The sequence below is a fragment of the Erpetoichthys calabaricus genome, chromosome 14 (genome assembly GCF_900747795.2).
Source record: "Erpetoichthys calabaricus chromosome 14, fErpCal1.3, whole genome shotgun sequence".
Classification (NCBI taxonomy): domain Eukaryota; kingdom Metazoa; phylum Chordata; class Cladistia; order Polypteriformes; family Polypteridae; genus Erpetoichthys; species Erpetoichthys calabaricus.
The window spans coordinates 9,955,705-9,972,024 of NC_041407.2; the positions used below are offsets into that span (position 1 = coordinate 9,955,705).

General features: G+C 48.8%; 1 protein-coding gene and 1 long non-coding RNA gene across 3 annotated transcripts in view; one reads left to right on the forward strand and one right to left on the reverse strand.

Moving 5' to 3' along the window:
• The window catches only part of pkd1b (polycystic kidney disease 1b), a 118,942-nt gene that overhangs the window by 77,551 nt on the left and 25,071 nt on the right, over nucleotides 1-16,320 (reverse strand). The window contains exons 4-8 of one of the 2 annotated variants that reach the window (XM_051936479.1): nucleotides 15,887-16,041; nucleotides 13,817-14,106; nucleotides 13,140-13,521; nucleotides 3,117-3,300; nucleotides 1,196-1,404 (exon numbers count right to left, since the gene is read on the reverse strand). In XM_051936479.1, coding sequence (XP_051792439.1) covers nucleotides 1,196-1,404; nucleotides 3,117-3,300; nucleotides 13,140-13,521; nucleotides 13,817-14,106; nucleotides 15,887-16,041 — 1,220 coding nt within the window. Of the gene's footprint in view, nucleotides 1-1,195; nucleotides 1,405-3,116; nucleotides 3,301-7,303; nucleotides 7,380-13,139; nucleotides 13,522-13,816; nucleotides 14,107-15,886; nucleotides 16,042-16,320 lie in introns of those variants that run through there. The other variant, XM_051936480.1, reaches the window with a different exon arrangement.
• LOC127530177 (uncharacterized) lies at nucleotides 14,530-15,147 on the forward strand. The gene is made up of 3 exons (XR_007936705.1): nucleotides 14,530-14,715; nucleotides 14,751-14,910; nucleotides 14,978-15,147. It is a non-coding gene; the product is annotated as an uncharacterized LOC127530177 (long non-coding RNA).

Below are 16,320 nucleotides of genomic sequence, written 5' to 3' on the forward strand. Positions count from 1 at the left end.
ACAATCATTAATTCCGGGTGGCTGGTCTGCTCCTTTATCTGTAGGCCTACCCCACATCTCACATACCATCCTTAATTCCAACTGTGTGCTGCCATGCAGTGTATGGATGGTATGACAATGGAGCCACTCGACTTCACGCCACTTGACTTCACTTGTCTTCTCCCAGTGTGCTGCAGTCCTCCCTTTTAAAGAATGGGCTGAATGAATGTTGTAATGAGTGGAGAACACCACTAGATGGCATCCATTTCCGTTTAATGGAGGTAAAGCAAATAAGATTCAAATCCAAAGACGGGCAGGTTAGGTGACTTGGTGTGACCTGCCCAGGGATTGTTCCTGACTTGTGCCCGGTGCTTGCCAAGATAGACACCAGCCATTCCCACAGCCTTACTCAGGATAAGTGGGTTCATAATATAACATCCTCATTTCAGGGTTTTGGGGGCAACTAGGCAGCCCTGGGCACAAGAGAGGAGACAAGCCTGAGCAGGGCTCACACACACACACACACCGGTGCCGCCTTGGGAATCGCCAACTAACCTGACCTGCAGGTCTTTAGGAAATACCAACAAGGTGAAGATGCAAAGTCCACACAAGTAATAACTGGGTGCAATCTACTGTGCCACCCTCCACTGCCAGCCTCTTTATTAAATATATTGATCGATCCATCCATCCCCTCAAGTTAGCCAGCCCCTTTTGAGGTCACCCAAATAGAATGAGGGCACACGATAAGTCAGTTCCATCACAGGGCACACTGATGCCCCCAGTCTGAGTCATCTAATACCACAACCTGTATGTTTTATGGGATGTGGGAGACACACGGAGTACAAAGACGGGCATCTCTGTACAGGCAGCTCATGGGCCAGGAGGTCCCCAGTACTGCTGTCATCCGACTGACTGACTGATTGAGCCATCCACTTAGCATTCGGGCATCTGTTTCAAGTTCTGTGAAGTCTAAACCTTCCAGCCTGGCACAGCTGCGCAGACAGGCATCATTGCTTTGAGTTCCATGCCAATTGGACTAAACGAATAACTAAATGTAAAGAATGAAGCCACCACCACTTCCACAACTTTCATGGTAGCTGCCTGTAACGCAGATGTGAACTAAACACTGAGGCACATGCTGCGTAAAACAATGAGCTGAGCCCAGTGCCCACCGCCCCTGTGTGGTCTCTATGACCTCCCACCCCACTTATCTCACCTTGCACAGATTTCTCGCAGATGAAGAAGTTCTCCTGCCCGCAGTCGTCACCTGTCCAGAGGCCACCAGAGCTCATGTCCATGAGTATGCAGCCGTGTCTGGCATCCGCAGCGGGTCCCCAGTTGATGAAGGAGTCGGGACGGCTGCCATCCACCCAACGCAGGACGTCCTGACTGTCTTCGCTCAGCCCGATCCACACGCTGCCAGCCCTGCGGAATGCACAATCAGCACATTGACCTTCAGCCTTGGAGGCTTTGGTAAATTTTGCACCTTTCAATTATTTTGTTTTTGGCCGCACCTTGAATTATTTTTTTTAAGTGTCGTCAGAGGGAAAGCGTAGGCCGGAGTGGATGGACATCGATGGATTGGCATCCCAACCAGGTCAAGAACTGATCCTTTGCTGGGGAGGGAGGCCAAAATGATGAAGGGACCGGGGGGGGGTTAGCCTTCTAGGAGCTTTTACTTTCCCGATACACTAGAGGGCAGCATTCTTGTGTCGCTGCTCCCTCAGGCATGCTGGGAGTTGTAGTCCTGTTGTGTCCAATGGGTGGCACTAGGGGGAGCTGCAGGGAGGAACCATCCCTGCATTATAGAAACTGCTGCTTCTATCGGACTTTGGGTGGACACCGGAAGTACTCGGAGGATTCAGTTTAAAGGGAGCCACTCTGTGTTGCCTCGGAGGGTCAGAGTCAGGAGGCAGAGGACGACACTTGTGACAGGAAGAGGAATAGGGAGAGAGAAGAAAAATGGAAGGATTCCCCATCCATGTATGTACTGCATTATATATAAGGTACTTAGAGGAATAAAACCCGTGACTGTGTACGTGTCGGTTGTGTCTGGGATATGCGTCTCGGTGGCGCCCCCTATGAACGTGTTGATCCAAAGTTAGCAGCCTTCTAAACCCCAACCCCCCACCCCACTCCACTGCTCTTCTAAAATTTTAATGGGACCCAAATAATAAAAGCCGCTAAATGGTGAACCAAGGAAAGCACAATGTGTGGAGGGCAACGCAGGACAATATTAGGTAGTGAGGCCCCCTAGTGGTAGACAAAGTGAACTTGAAACTCCAAGACTGCCGGTTCAGAGCCACAGAGCTCACGTAATGCCCACGAAGCGCCCATCAGAGTCTTGGTGCGGACCTCCAGAGTTCCACTCCGTTGAGGAGGTTGTCGATGTTAGGCGGTGCGCCCGCTTACTCCATGGTTAGGATGCGGCTTGTCTGACGACTGTCAAGTTAATGAACTGACATGAGAAGGCACAGTGGACGTTCCGTGATGTTACATGACTCGCGTCTCAGATACTGTGGGCTGCCATATTTATCGAGCATGCCAGTGTAGGAAAACAGTGCAGAGCGGCTCAGAATTCTCAAGAGTGATGCAAACTCGAAGTAAGAGGGAGTGCCCTTCATCCATTTTCCTAATTTAGGAAACGAGTTCTAACTCTGGCAGGATTTGGGTGGGATTTTGAGCTGAGCTAACTCGCTAGGAGCTGCGTCCATCACACGCGGACCTCACAGTCACGTGTGTTTATTCATCGTGTCCCGTATTATGCCTTGCGTTCAGGAACTGAACAAAAATGCTCCATTTGTCCCAAAACATGAAGGGAGGGGGGGGTCCCGAGGGAGGGGGGGTCCCTGGGGGGTCCCTATACAGACTTCAATCTCTTGTGTATTTTTACATGGTGCCTGATATCGTATGGGGGCCTCCCCCCCCCCCAGGGTTTATTACACTTGCTGGACTAATGAATTGTGTCCCATGTTAGAACCCCCAACATTCCTCTCAGCCTAATCGCAATGCACACCCCCCGCTCGCTCCAGTTCACCATTGCACATGACCTGCTCCAACCCCATTCTACAGACCCCTCAAAAGCTGACTGAGGTGATCACGAGTGTTTGCGTCATAATAGAAAATTGCCCACTTACTCTAGAAAGTTCTGGAGGATGAAGCTCTGGATGTTGGCGTTACCCACTATCAGTAGGTCTGCCCCTGGGGTACCTTGGCATATATGCCTGGCATCTGACCAGCTGTCCTGTGTTGGGCTCAGCCAATAGCAGCGCAGGTTAGTCAAGTGCACACGCCCCCCGGTGGGGCAGGCCAGATCAGCAGCTACAAGACAAAGAAGGAAGGAGAAAAGAAAAAAAAAATGTTTGATTAATTCCAACTTCAAAGGTTAAAGGTCAGTGTCGCACTGATCAGCCAATCATAAATGAAGCTTGTGAACCATCCAGTTTTTTTTCATATCCATTTGTCCATCCATCGTCCAGACTCACTGTACCTCTCCATTTCTCTGTGTATGTTTCTGTTCTTTATTTGCCTTCGAAAGGTGTGAACTATGGAAAGGCGCTATATAAAGTGTACTTTCATTGAGAGGTAACACACCGCCTGGCAGTGCCAGTGCTAGGTTAATTTGCGTCCTAGGCCAAGCTTAAGAATGTGCCAACCGACTGTTCAGTAGGTAACCCATGCAGCTGCCCCTCCCCTCAAGATCTGCACCCACATTAATGGCGGTGCCAGCCCTGCTGCCTGGGCACCCATTCTCCGAGTACGTAGTCGGCTATACTGCACCTTTAAAGGTCTCTAGGACTCATGAGGGATTTAAAGGATCAATAAAAATGAGTTAATGCTGAAGGGGCATACGTGGACCCTGCAGTGGGACCACCTCACACTGCTTGGTTTGTGCAGGTCAGGGCTGGCACACCATCTCATGGGTTCCCAGCTCAGGACCAGAAGGGCGGCTCTGCTTACCATTTGTGTGGTTTCTGAAGAAGGTGCCAGCTAAGCTACATGATGTACAGTGAGGCGGCGTCAGCTAAAGTAGAAGACCCTGGAAGGTTGGAACGTCGAACCACAGTAGGATGTGGAAGGTGGGACACAAGTAAAGAGTGAACATAAAAAAGATGTCCCTCAAGGCTTGGCATCCTTGCTTGCGGGCATTCAAAGCCACTCGGCCCAACAAACTGATCCAGCCCATTCACCTCGATCGTCGAGCTTTGAGGGTCCTGCTCTCCACCGCACAACTCGCTCATTTATTCCATGCGTAAAGAAAAAGAAGAATGTCTAACAGCTCCTCAAATTCTGCCCTCAAGTTTCCAACCCTGTCCCCGTGCCCCTTTGTTGCCAAATTTATTTCAAAGGAACGACAGCCTGAGTTGCTCTTTGGTGTTCTTTACCCGCAGCACCAAATGAATGGAAAGCGGGTCCTGACTGGTCCGACTTGGCACCGCTCTCAGGCTTGCTTGGCACGTTTAGAAGGGCCGCTGCCCGCCCACACAGATTACTGGGGGCCCTGTGGCCATCTCCCTTGGCGACGGATGCAGCGTTTAAGGCCACGCCCCCTCCCCTCCCGTTTTAGAGGCCTACTCGAAAGGCAGTGCCCCCCCTCCCCACCCCAGTCCCAGTCATCCTGGCTCTCCACCAGTGTTGTGTAGTAAATGAAGCTGAAGGACTTTGTTACTGTCCTCAAGTACAGTTTAAGGATTTTCCGACTTGCTGCTGCCCCCGTGACCCTGCACGGGATACGATGGGTTTAGTAAATGGACGGATATTTGCCTGGGCACATTCATTATCGCACTACTAGATTTAGAAAACAAAATGGCTACCCAAATACACCCAACATTGAGTCAGTCAAAACACGGGCTTCCAATGCGATTGTGCGCTGCCATCACCTGTGCCAGAGGGGGTCTTCAAGTTTTTAATCTGAGGAACCAAATAAGAACATTGGCACCATAGTAGGACCCAAGATAAGGATTATTACCAGACCAGGCATTGCAGTTTGGACGGACAGAAAGTGGTATTGGGCATTAGTGGCAGCGGTGGCAACTGTGAGGACTAGGTAGCCTCCCCAAGCCTCGAAATGAGAAGGTCCAGGTCACGGAAAGGAGCCACCTTGTAAAGGAGGAGAAGAGTATACCAGCAGGATGGTAGGATTGAGACAGTGGGGGGGCCTGGATGAGGTGAGAGATCTCATGGCCTGACCATTCGCAGTACCTGAAGTTCTTGGTGCAGACTGTCTGTGATGTCCTCCTACACCTTTGGGTCAGGAGTGAGACACCATCTTACTACCTCTGGTCCAGGTTGTCCAAAGACCCCTGGAGACACGTCCAGGTGATTAAAGCAGCGGGCGACAGCAGCGTCTCCTCAGCCATCAAACACCCGGAAGGCACAGAACATCGGCAGGCCCACTCACTTCTGCGCAAGACTGGCATCTGAAGGCACGCGACTCAAATGGCAACAGTGACACGGTGACCCGACACACTCGTCCTGCCAGAGGTCTCCGAAGAGCTGGTTATGGTGGACGTGACAGGATGCCGGGAACGAGAGGAAGCTTGCTAAGTGCCAGTACTGCCAGCTAGAGACAGGGCTGGCGTGCCCAGTGCCAGCCTGTCTGAAGTAGGGTGTGGGGGCTTTACAAGCAAAAGCATACGCACTGCCTGGCATCGCTACAGTCGCAGAAAGAGCCACTAGATGGCGTTGGTTCAAGGGGGTGGGCTCTCATCAGCCCTGGCTGGGTCTCCTGGGCGAGGGTGTCTGACGTCGACCCTCAAGTTGAACCCTGGGTACATCGTCTCAGAGCATGCGGTCCGAGGTACCAGCATATCACTAGCAAGTCACAATGGCTACACATTAGGAAACGGCCCAAGTCGATTTTCCATTCTAGTGTTCCTCACAAGATGATTTCTAAAAGGGTAAAGCAGAACGGCGACATATTGTTAGTAACTATCACTCAACACGGAGCACGGATTTACAAGGCGCTGTATCTGCCAGGGCCAATGCTTTAGATTAGCTCCTTCCTAAAGCCTTTCTGGGGTACGGTCACTAAAGCCGAGGTCACATTATGTGACTTTCTGTCGGTGGCTGTGGTTGCACCATGTCATATTACACGACTGAGTATCACAGCCCAAGTCACATTCACCGACTGAGCGCCAATCTTCAAGGGCACTCGTGCTCGCCCCGCCCCTTATTCTGACAGCCAATGGCGTGCGGCCTGGCGGAGCGGCGCCTCACAAAGGGTTAACAGCTGCGGCCAGTTCATCAGCAGTCGCTGCTGTTGATTTCTTTCTTTATCCACTTTGTTATGTTGTGTAGAATAAATCAGGATGAAGAGCTTCTCTTCAGTTTGTGAGGTCCGCAGACCCCCATGCACCCTAGAGCTGGTGCGGTACGAAGGGTTAATAGCTGTGGCGCGATGTCTCCGCCTTTCCCGCTTTCTGTTTCAGTACATAAAACACGAGACGTCAGGCAGACGAGCTGCTTTTCAATTCGTGAGGCTCAACACGCCCGCTCGTCAATGCGTCCTACTTCCGGCCGAAAGCTCATTGGTTCTCAGCTCTCGCCGTCACAGAGCCCGCCCCCCCAAACCCGACTAACGAGTTTGTCTCAGCCAATCGGTCTCAGTTGTCGGGTTTGTCACACTAACTGGCGGAGATTATGGAAATGCAGGCAACATGTGAAGAATCTCCTAATGTGACAGACCCTGAAGATGTCACCGCAGGTCACTGCTTCACGCTGCACTTCAGCGGCTGGGAAACGACCTCAGGTAGCCTCAGGGAGCGATCCTACATTTACTTTCACGTTTCATATTTAAATAATAATGCATCTTTTATATAGCGCCTTCACAAATAGTTCACCAGGAACAAAACAAATTTACGGCACAGAAGAAGAGCACGTGAGAGGACACTGGATACGAGTTCATATCCCACGCGAAGCACCAAACAACACGGGACACAAATACGACTTTGGACCCTGGGGCTGTGGGTTCAAATCCTGCCACTGACACTGAGTGACCACGAGGACGCCACCTCACACGCCAATGGCGTGTCACATGTTGGATGAACGTGTCAGCTAAGTCATAATAAGAGTTGGGAAACAACATCAACACGCTGGAAATTAAGTGGGGAACGTCAATGAAGATGTCCACTTCCTATCAGCATGGGAAAGGCGCTATATAAATAACATTTATTATTATTATTATTGTTATTATTATTATCAGATACTTTCCAACTTCATTGCCAGATTGGACTTTTACTGGCGTGACCTTCCACGGTGTGCCCCCCCGCCTGCCCACCCCCCCACTTTAACACTCCCCGAGTTCCCGGCTTGTCCTCCTTACCCCATGTGGTGCCCGGCACTTGACTCAGCAAGCCCAGAAGCCACAAGTGCCACCAGGTTGTCATGGTCACCGGACGTCCGGCCAGTATCAGTTGGCTTTCACTCCACAGATGTCCTCGGCCAAACTCGGTCTCTTCCTCGGCCCGCTGGAGTTCCTAAATCCCCGCATGGATTAGCGGTCGGCTGAGCCTCTGAAAGTTCGATTCTTCCAGAATTCAGGTTGGTCTTCTAGTCTGTTTGCCCCCCCACTCCGTTTCCCGGGTTTAAATTGCATTTGTCTTCTCTGATTCCAGTGGCCCACTCGTGGTCTCCCAAGCAGAGTGCATCTCCTTGGCTGCGATGCTCACCCGCCTGTCTTTGAGTGAACTCCAGTGAGGCGCCTTTGTTTGTCCCCGCAGAGTGACATGAGTAGAAGCCCAGCCCCCCCCCCCCCCCACACACCCCCCCCCCCCCCCAGCACCCTCTCGGAGGACCGGCCTCGGACAAAAGATCACCAGGGGGATGGCAGGGCTCTCGGATAATGAGGCCAAGGCTTGGACAATGCTGCTGCCCTGCTCGACCTCCTCCTCCTCCTCCTCCTCCTCCCTTTCATCCTTTCCTGGAATTTGCCTTTTTACGGCTCCTCTCTTCTCCCATCTCCCTTTTTCCTTATTCATTTTTCACACTAAACTGTATATCTTTGTCTCTTCGTGCCATTTTGGCAATTCCTCAGTCTCCTTCGCTTCTCATAGAAGTCATTTTCTCTTTTAGGTGTTCTTACCCTTCCAACACAATTCCGAGATTTCCTCATTTCTAGCTTCCCACTTTATCCCTTCCAGCTGGATGCAGAGAGTGGAGTTTGTGCTTCACCTGTGGTGACCCCACAGTGCTGCCTGCCACAGCTGATGCCCGCTTTACATGAACTTGGCGTGTTCTCCCTGGGTCCGTGTTTGGTTTTCAGTTTCCCCCGTCATCAGTTCAATACAATGCATGTTCGGTTTTTCTTTGTATGGCACCCTTCACAGCGTTTTTGGGTAAAAACTAAGTATACATTTTACAGATTACTAAATAATGATAATGATACCTTTGATTTATATAGCGCCTTGCCCAGGCTCAAGGAGATTAGCACACATAGAGGCACAGACTTGAGCAGAGACTCATTAACAAATTTGCAAAATGGACACCATAAAGTGCTTTGTGGTGGTGTGCTCTGTGTAAGGCGCTATATAAAATCATGATTGGTGGACTCACTTCCTTTAGGCACCTATCCTGTTTGTCTCCCCACACAGTTGACAGCACAATGGCACTGCATGAAGCATTGCCGGCTCAGACCCCCATTCCAGCATGGAGTCTGGGTCCCCTGGGACCCAAGACCGAGTCCTGCCCTATTAAGTTAATTTAAAAGTATCCTGGGCCCCGATGAGGAAGCAATCGAGTGAGTGGGCACATGTGGATGTTGGCACGACTGAGTGCCACACTGAATTTGGCTTCAAATGATAAGGCTGCTCATCTCCTCCATGACTCCTCGTTTTACTGATTCCTCCTCTGGCTCTCTCATGTCACCTTTAAATTATGCGTTCAGTGCCCACCACCGTCTCCCTGCGTGACCCTCCCCTTTTTAGTTAGCCAGCCAGCCCCTGTATACAGTAGGTGAGGTGGTTGTTTGAACTTTCTTTGGGAGTTAACGGTGTTCACGATGGAAAGGCACTATATACAGTACAGCTCAATATGATAGGCAAAATCATAAAGATTCCCTAAGGCAGGGCTTCCCAACAAGGGGGGTTAATTTCACCGACTCAGGGGTCAATTTACTTAAAAAAAATGAAGTTGCAAAGATCCCTATTAGTTCCCATGAGACTTGCTCTTTCAAAAAGAATGTCCAGAATCTTTGGTGAGAAACAAGAATGAGCGTCTCAGAGAGCGCCGTGTTCTCGTCATCTCGGCGTGTGGATGGACGGCCGGCCGGCCGGCGGGGCGATTCAATTAACTTGAAGTGTCTTTAGTTCTGCCAGTGTGCGCCCTCTAGCGGCTAACGCTGTGAACTGCAGGACACATGGCTGTAGGTTTAATGTCAGCTCCGCTAAACTGGCCCTTGTGTGTGTGTGGAGTGAGGGCGGTGTGAGAGGGTGAAGGGGGGTATGGGGTGTGGGGGGGGTGATAGGGTGTGAGGGGAGATAGGAGTGTGGGGTGTAGGGGGTGAAGGAGGGATAGGGGTGTGGGGGGAAAGAGGTGTGGGGGGTATAGGGTGAGGGGGGGATAGGGGCATGGGGATAGGGGTGTGGGGGTTAGGGGGTGAGGGTGGATATGGGGGTGATAGGTAGTGAGGGGAGATGGAAATGTGGGGGGGATAGGGATATGGGGGGTTCATCTGGTGTGTGTGTGTTCATCCTATGGACTGGCACCCACTCCAGGTATTACTCCTACCTTGCCCCCCATGCTTTCTGGGATGGGCTCCAGCTTCCCATCACCTTGCTCAGGATTAGGAATATGAATGGATGGATTAATTTTAAGATGAACCATCGTGCCCACTGGCTTGGTGGTCTGGAGTGTGTCATTGCCAACTAAACTGAAACTTGATTTTGTTTTTAGCCACATGTAGTTAATTTAGTTAAATGAATTTACAAATGAAGCCCCTAACGTTGTTTCTGGTATATTCCTGTAGTATTCTGCTATGGTATGGTGTGGTATTCACTCAATATGTGACCCGGAATGAGTCCCTCAGCCCGCCGGGGTTTCCATGGATTGCAGCTGTTTGTTCACTTGAAAGGCGCTATATGGAATACAAACTCATGACGTTGCCTGTGCGGCCCCTAGTAGATAAAGCTGCAGACTGCGGTCCACACACGCAGCGATGGCTCCAATCCTGCCTTGCACTCCACACTCCATGCGATTGAAAAGGGGGCGGAGCTCGATTCCCATCCGGACCCTCGCTGGTTTTGGTGTGCCAGCCCCCCATAGCCCCACTCAGTACCAACATCTTGCCAGCATTCTTTGCTCTTCTCGGTGCTTAGAGAAGGTAACTGAAAGGAGGTCCAATGGACATCATCTCAAGAAGACGAGGGCCGCTGATCAGAAGTTTACTTCTGTTTTTTTATTTTATTTTCTTCTTCTTTGTTGCCGAGTGTACACTAATTGAGTGGGAAAAAAAAAATCGTTCAAGCTGAGCAGAGAATGGGATGGATTTTATCCCGGGATGAGTTGCCATGGAGATTTCTGTTTAGAAAGAAAGCGACTCGAGTTTCTCTCCCGTCCTGTACGGACATTGCTAAGCAACACCGGGCATGAAATGCAGGGCGGCTCTCCTGGTGGCAGGTGGCGGGCTGATTACATTTAAATATTCAGGACGCGGGGCTCCACGTCAGCGAGGCGGAATGAGACGTTAATCCACAAGGTCAGCGCCACGTGTGACGCACTGAACTCAAGACGCAAACAACTCAACCTGTGCTGGAAAAACACCCACCTTGGACTGGACCTCAAAGGCACTATATACTGCCAGTTCAATCACTCCACTGCCTGTAGCCGCTTTGTATGGACCACAGCCTATGGGGGCAGCACGGGTGCAAGGCGCCAAACAACCCTAGACGAAGCAAACTGCCATGTAATCTCCAGGTGCTCATATTTACACAATTCATAAAAAAACATCTGCTAAGATTTTGTAGTTTAAAAGAATCATGGGATGGAGCTGAAAGGCACTATATAAAATCATAAAGAGGCCAGTTCAGTTAATTCACATATCCCTCCATGTAATTAACATAACTGTCCTCTGCTCAAATTCTCAAAAATACTAGGACACCCTTTAATATATTTCTGTAATTACAAAGTACCTTGGGATTGAGGTGAACGGCGCTATATCAAAGCAAACGGCTATCATATCAACTTTTACTCACTTGTCACCCAGAGAGAGTAACACGCCCAACATGCTGAATACATACAAAGTGCAAAGAGGTGAAAGGCACTATATAAAAATTCCAGTCATGTGCTCACAAAGTCCCAAACACTTGTACTTTGGCTAACATAGCCACCTTTGTAAAAGGATAAGATTCTATGGCTATGTCTCTATCATTCCAATAGATGGCATATCAGAAACATTTGTAGTAATAAAGAGTATTGCATTTGTCATTCCAACAGATGGCACATCACATATATCTGTAGTATTAAAATGCATTGCATTTGTCATTCCAACAGATGGCACATCACATATATCTGTAGTATTAAAATGCATTTCCTTTGTCATTCCAACAGGTGGTGCATCACAGATATTTGTAGTATTAAAATGAATTGCATTTGTCATTCCAACAGGTGGTGCATCACAAATATTTGTAGTATTAAAATGCATTGCATTTTTCATTCCAACAGATGGCACATCACATATGTCTGTAGTATTAAAATGCATTTCCTTTGTCATTCCAACAGGTGGCGCATCACAAATATCTGTAGTATTAAAATGCATTGCATTTGTCATTCCAACAGATGGCACATCACATATATCTGTAGTATTAAAATGCATTTCCTTTGTCATTTCAACAGGTGGTGCATCACAGATATCTGTAGTATTAAAATGCATTTCCTTTGTCATTCCAACAGGTGGTGCATCACAGATATTTGTAGTATTAAAATGAATTGCATTTGTCATTCCAACAGGTGGTGCATCACAAATATTTGTAGTATTAAAATGCATTGCATTTTTCATTCCAACAGATGGCACATCACATATGTTTGTAGTATTAAAATGCATTTCCTTTGTCATTCCAACAGGTGGCGCATCACAAATATCTGTAGTATTAAAATGCATTGCATTTGTCATTCCAACAGATGGCACATCACATATATCTGTAGTATTAAAATGCATTTCCTTTGTCATTCCAACAGGTGGTGCATCACAGATATCTGTAGTATTAAAATGAATTGCATTTGTCATTCCAACAGGTGGTGCATCACAAATATCTGTAGTATTAAAATGCATTGCATTTTTCATTCCAGCAGATGGTGTATCACAAATCTCTGTAGTATTAAAATGCATTGCATTTGTCATTCCAACAGAGAGCACATCACAAGCATTAACACTGCTTTTACAAAGCCAATACCAAATGGCATATATGCATTGTATTTGTCATTCCCACAGTTGGCTCACACCAGATGTCATATAACAGAGACATAGGCATGGCATTGGTCATTGCTACAGACAGCGCATTACAAACATCAATATTGCTTTTATGAATCCCATGCTAAATGGCATATAACTGAGACATATGCATTGCTTTTTTCATTCCAACAGATGGAACATCACAACAATATGTAGTACTAAAATGCATTGCATTTGTTATTCCAACAGATGGCATATCACAAGCACTTGTAGCAATAAAATGCATTGTTTTTGTCATTCCAACTGATGGCACATCAAAACTATTAACACAGCTTTGAGTGAATCCCTTACCAAATGACATACAAATAACCAAGACATATGCATTGCATTTATCATTCCAACAGATGGCACGTCACAAACATTAACATTGTTTTTTACGAATCCCATACCCAATTGCATATAACCAAGACATATGCATTTTATATTATATCATGATATATACTGAAATCATTATCATTTTTAATTATATCATGAAATACATTTTTGGAGATACCGCTCTATCTTAATCATAACAAAAGATGAATTCTTGAAGGCGCTTTGCATTACCGTGTGTAGATGTTTTTTGCCAGAAACCTGAAATCGAGGCCAGAAGAAAATGGATAAAAGAACTAATCGGAAAACAGCATTCCTGGTGGCCACTCTGAAGCTACTTAACAGTTCACATTTAAAAATCATGCATCATAAAGCCCTGGTGTTAGTAAAAGAATCGACTCACCTAGGACCTTCTGCCCATCTCTGTCTTTGATGTCCACCTCTGCCGAAAGCTCCGTGCCTTTCTGGACATGCAGCGAAATCTCCACGGTTTGACCTTCGGCAATAAGCCGCGGGCACTGCAGCCCGAGCTGCCCCACTGGCATGGACACTGTGACGTCACGGCTCTCAGACAGCAGGCTCAAGTGGGTAAAAGCCAAGACGGTAACAGTGTAGGTGCCAGGCAGGCCATACTTGTGGAAGACCTGCCGGGCACTGGTGTTGTATGGCACAGAGCCGTCTCCGAAGTCCCACTGGTACACTGTGTCTTGGATGTCTGTGTCGGCGCTCGCCATCACCAGCTGGTAGAGGCTGTAGTGTTTGAGGATGGACACATTGAGGGTCACCTGAGGACAGATGAAAAGGAAACCAGACACATTCGTTGACATCAATGCGGAGGAGAGTCCTGTCCTCAAGTCAAAAATGCCAACCCCATACGCCTTTCGCTTTCGTATTTATGCGCGTGTCGATAATTCCAGAAGTAACTATGGCAAATGAAAAGTTTTTGTTTTGCACGTTCTGAGTACGCGACTAGATGACTGACGTGGGCCTTATGGGACACGAGGAACGTGAGAGTGTAAGTGTGCTCAAACTGTCACTTTAGGGTGGCCCATTTTTAACCCTTTGACTCCCAGGACTCACCTGAACCGGCAAAGCGTTGTGAAGCACTCTTCGTCCGCACACCTCCACCCGGTCAGCGTTGGAGCAGACCTCCCAGCAGAGGCCCGCTTCAGCCCACCGTGAGGCCTGGAGGGGAAGCGATCCGCACAAGCAGAAGTCACCGGAGTGCAGCAGGAAGTGTGAGTGGCTGCGCTGATAGCACACGGCATTACAGGAGCGCCTGGTGTGAACCCGAGGCTCCAGGTGCGAGAAGAGCAGCACAGCATCGGCGATCTGAGGCCGTCGTGATACACAGGAGACAAAGCTGTCCGCTGCACAAGACAAACAAGTGTTACGTCGATATAGCTCCTTTCACCAGCTTCCACCTATTCACCTGCTAGGACCTCTGCAACCCAGTGGCTGTAAAGATACAATGTGTGAGCCACACAATATTCTTTTACATTTTAACATTTTCACATCTGTGAATGCAGACCTAAATGCAGAATAAATATGACATCCACAAACCCACCTCATCCAAATCAGGGTCTTGGCAGCATTGAGCGCACAACAGGGTCCAACCCTGGACAGGCGCCCACTCACCCACACACCCACTCCTGAGTCACCACATAACCTAACCTGCGAGTCTGGGGGGATGAGTACCCACACGGGCGTGGGGATTCAAACCTAGCAGTGCTAACCAAGGAGCAAAATACAAGGGACCCCCTGAAAACCTGAAAATCAAAATTGTGGGGTGGGGGGGTCTCAGAAAAAAAATTATACCATTATAAATAACTGCTACGGTACAGTAGGTGTGCGAGGAAAGACTGCAGCAGCATGTGGAGAGATCTTTATAGGACAGACTGGGCGGGGCTAAATGAGAGTGTTGCAGCAGACTGGGCGGGGTTAAATGAGAGTGTTGCAGCAGACTGGGCGGAGCTAAAGTGAGAGTGTTGCAGCAGACTGGGAGGAGCTAAAGTGAGAGTGTTGCAGCAGACTGGGCGTGGCTAAGTGAGAGTGTTGCAGCATGCTGGGCGTGGCTAAGTAAGAGTGTTGCAGCAGACTGGGCGGGTCTAAAGGAGAGTGTTGCAGCAGACTGGGCGTGGCTAAGTAAGAGTGTTGCAGCAGACTGGGCGGAAGTAAGTGAGAATGTTGTTGCAGACTGGGAGGAGCTAAAGATAGAGTGTTGCAGCAGACTTTGCGGAGCTAAGTGAGAGTGTTGCAGCAGACTGGATTTGGCTAAGTGAGAGTGTTGCAGCAGACTGGGCGTGGCTAAGTGAGAGTGTTGCAGCAGACTGGGAGGAGCTAAGTGAGATTGTTGCAGCAGACTGGGTGGGGATAAATGAGAGTGTTGCAACAGACTGGGCGTGGCTAAGCAAGAGTATTTCAGCAGCCTGGGCGTGGCTAAGTGAGAGTGTTGGTGCAGCCTGGGCGTGGCTAAGTGAGAGTGTTGCAGCAGACTGGGAGGAGCTAAGTGAGATTGTTGCAGCAGACTGGGCATGGCTAAGTAACAGTGCTGCAGCAGACTGGGCGTGGCTAAGTGAGAGTGTTGCAGCAGGCTGGGCGGGGCTAAATGAGAGTGTTGCAACAGACTGGGCGGAGCTAATTGAAAGTGTTGCAGCAGATTGGGCAGAGCTAAGTGAGAGTGTTGCAGCAGATTGGGCGGGGCTAGATGAGGGTGACACATGCCGATTTCCATTAACCACCTTAATACGCATTTAGAGATTGAGAAACAAAAAAAACGGTAATGGATACACATGAGTTCCGTGAAAACTCTCAAAAATCACAAAAAAGTTGATATGTTTGCTTCAGGTGGTTTTCCAGGCGATTCGACAAAGCCTCATTAGTTCCCCATCTTATGCCCAAGTCTGCCATTAAGGAGCAAATGAAAAAAAAATGGGTCTGGAAGGCTGGATATGCCACTGAGTTGTGCCCAGTGTGTGGAGATGATGCCACCTGTTTCAGGGTAGACAGAACCCTATCAAGACAATCTTCACTTTCATAAAACTCTGAATGTTTTAAGAGGCTCAGACAACAGAAATGCAGACAAGGATGAGGAAGCTCCACCGCCGCGTATTTCATATACAGAAGAAGCAGAGAGTGGATGGGACTGACCGCAGGGGACAGCAGGGACGTCGAGGACAGCGACTGGTATCCCGGAGACGCACATCATTTTCTCTTTGTCCTTCACCACTGTGCCGTGCTCTTCAATCCACTTCGTCAGCCAGGACATGGAGCAGTCACAGCTGTAGCTGTTGGCCCCCAGTCTCCTGCGAGTAAAGACATGATAATGAGCACCGGACATGCGTTCACCTGCCTAGCACCTCCAGGGGGCGCTGTTGTCAAAGATATTTCTATGACGCAACTGAGGGACTCACAGGGACATCTGCCACTGTGACACAAGACATAAAAAGCTACCAAATCTGCCCAAATAAGTTTGGACTTTAGATAGCGGCGGGCACAAGCCAGATGTCACTAGCGAGCTGCAATTGCATGTCACAAGCTGATCTGTCAGACAATTGTAGATAGACACTAAAGATGAGCAGCTA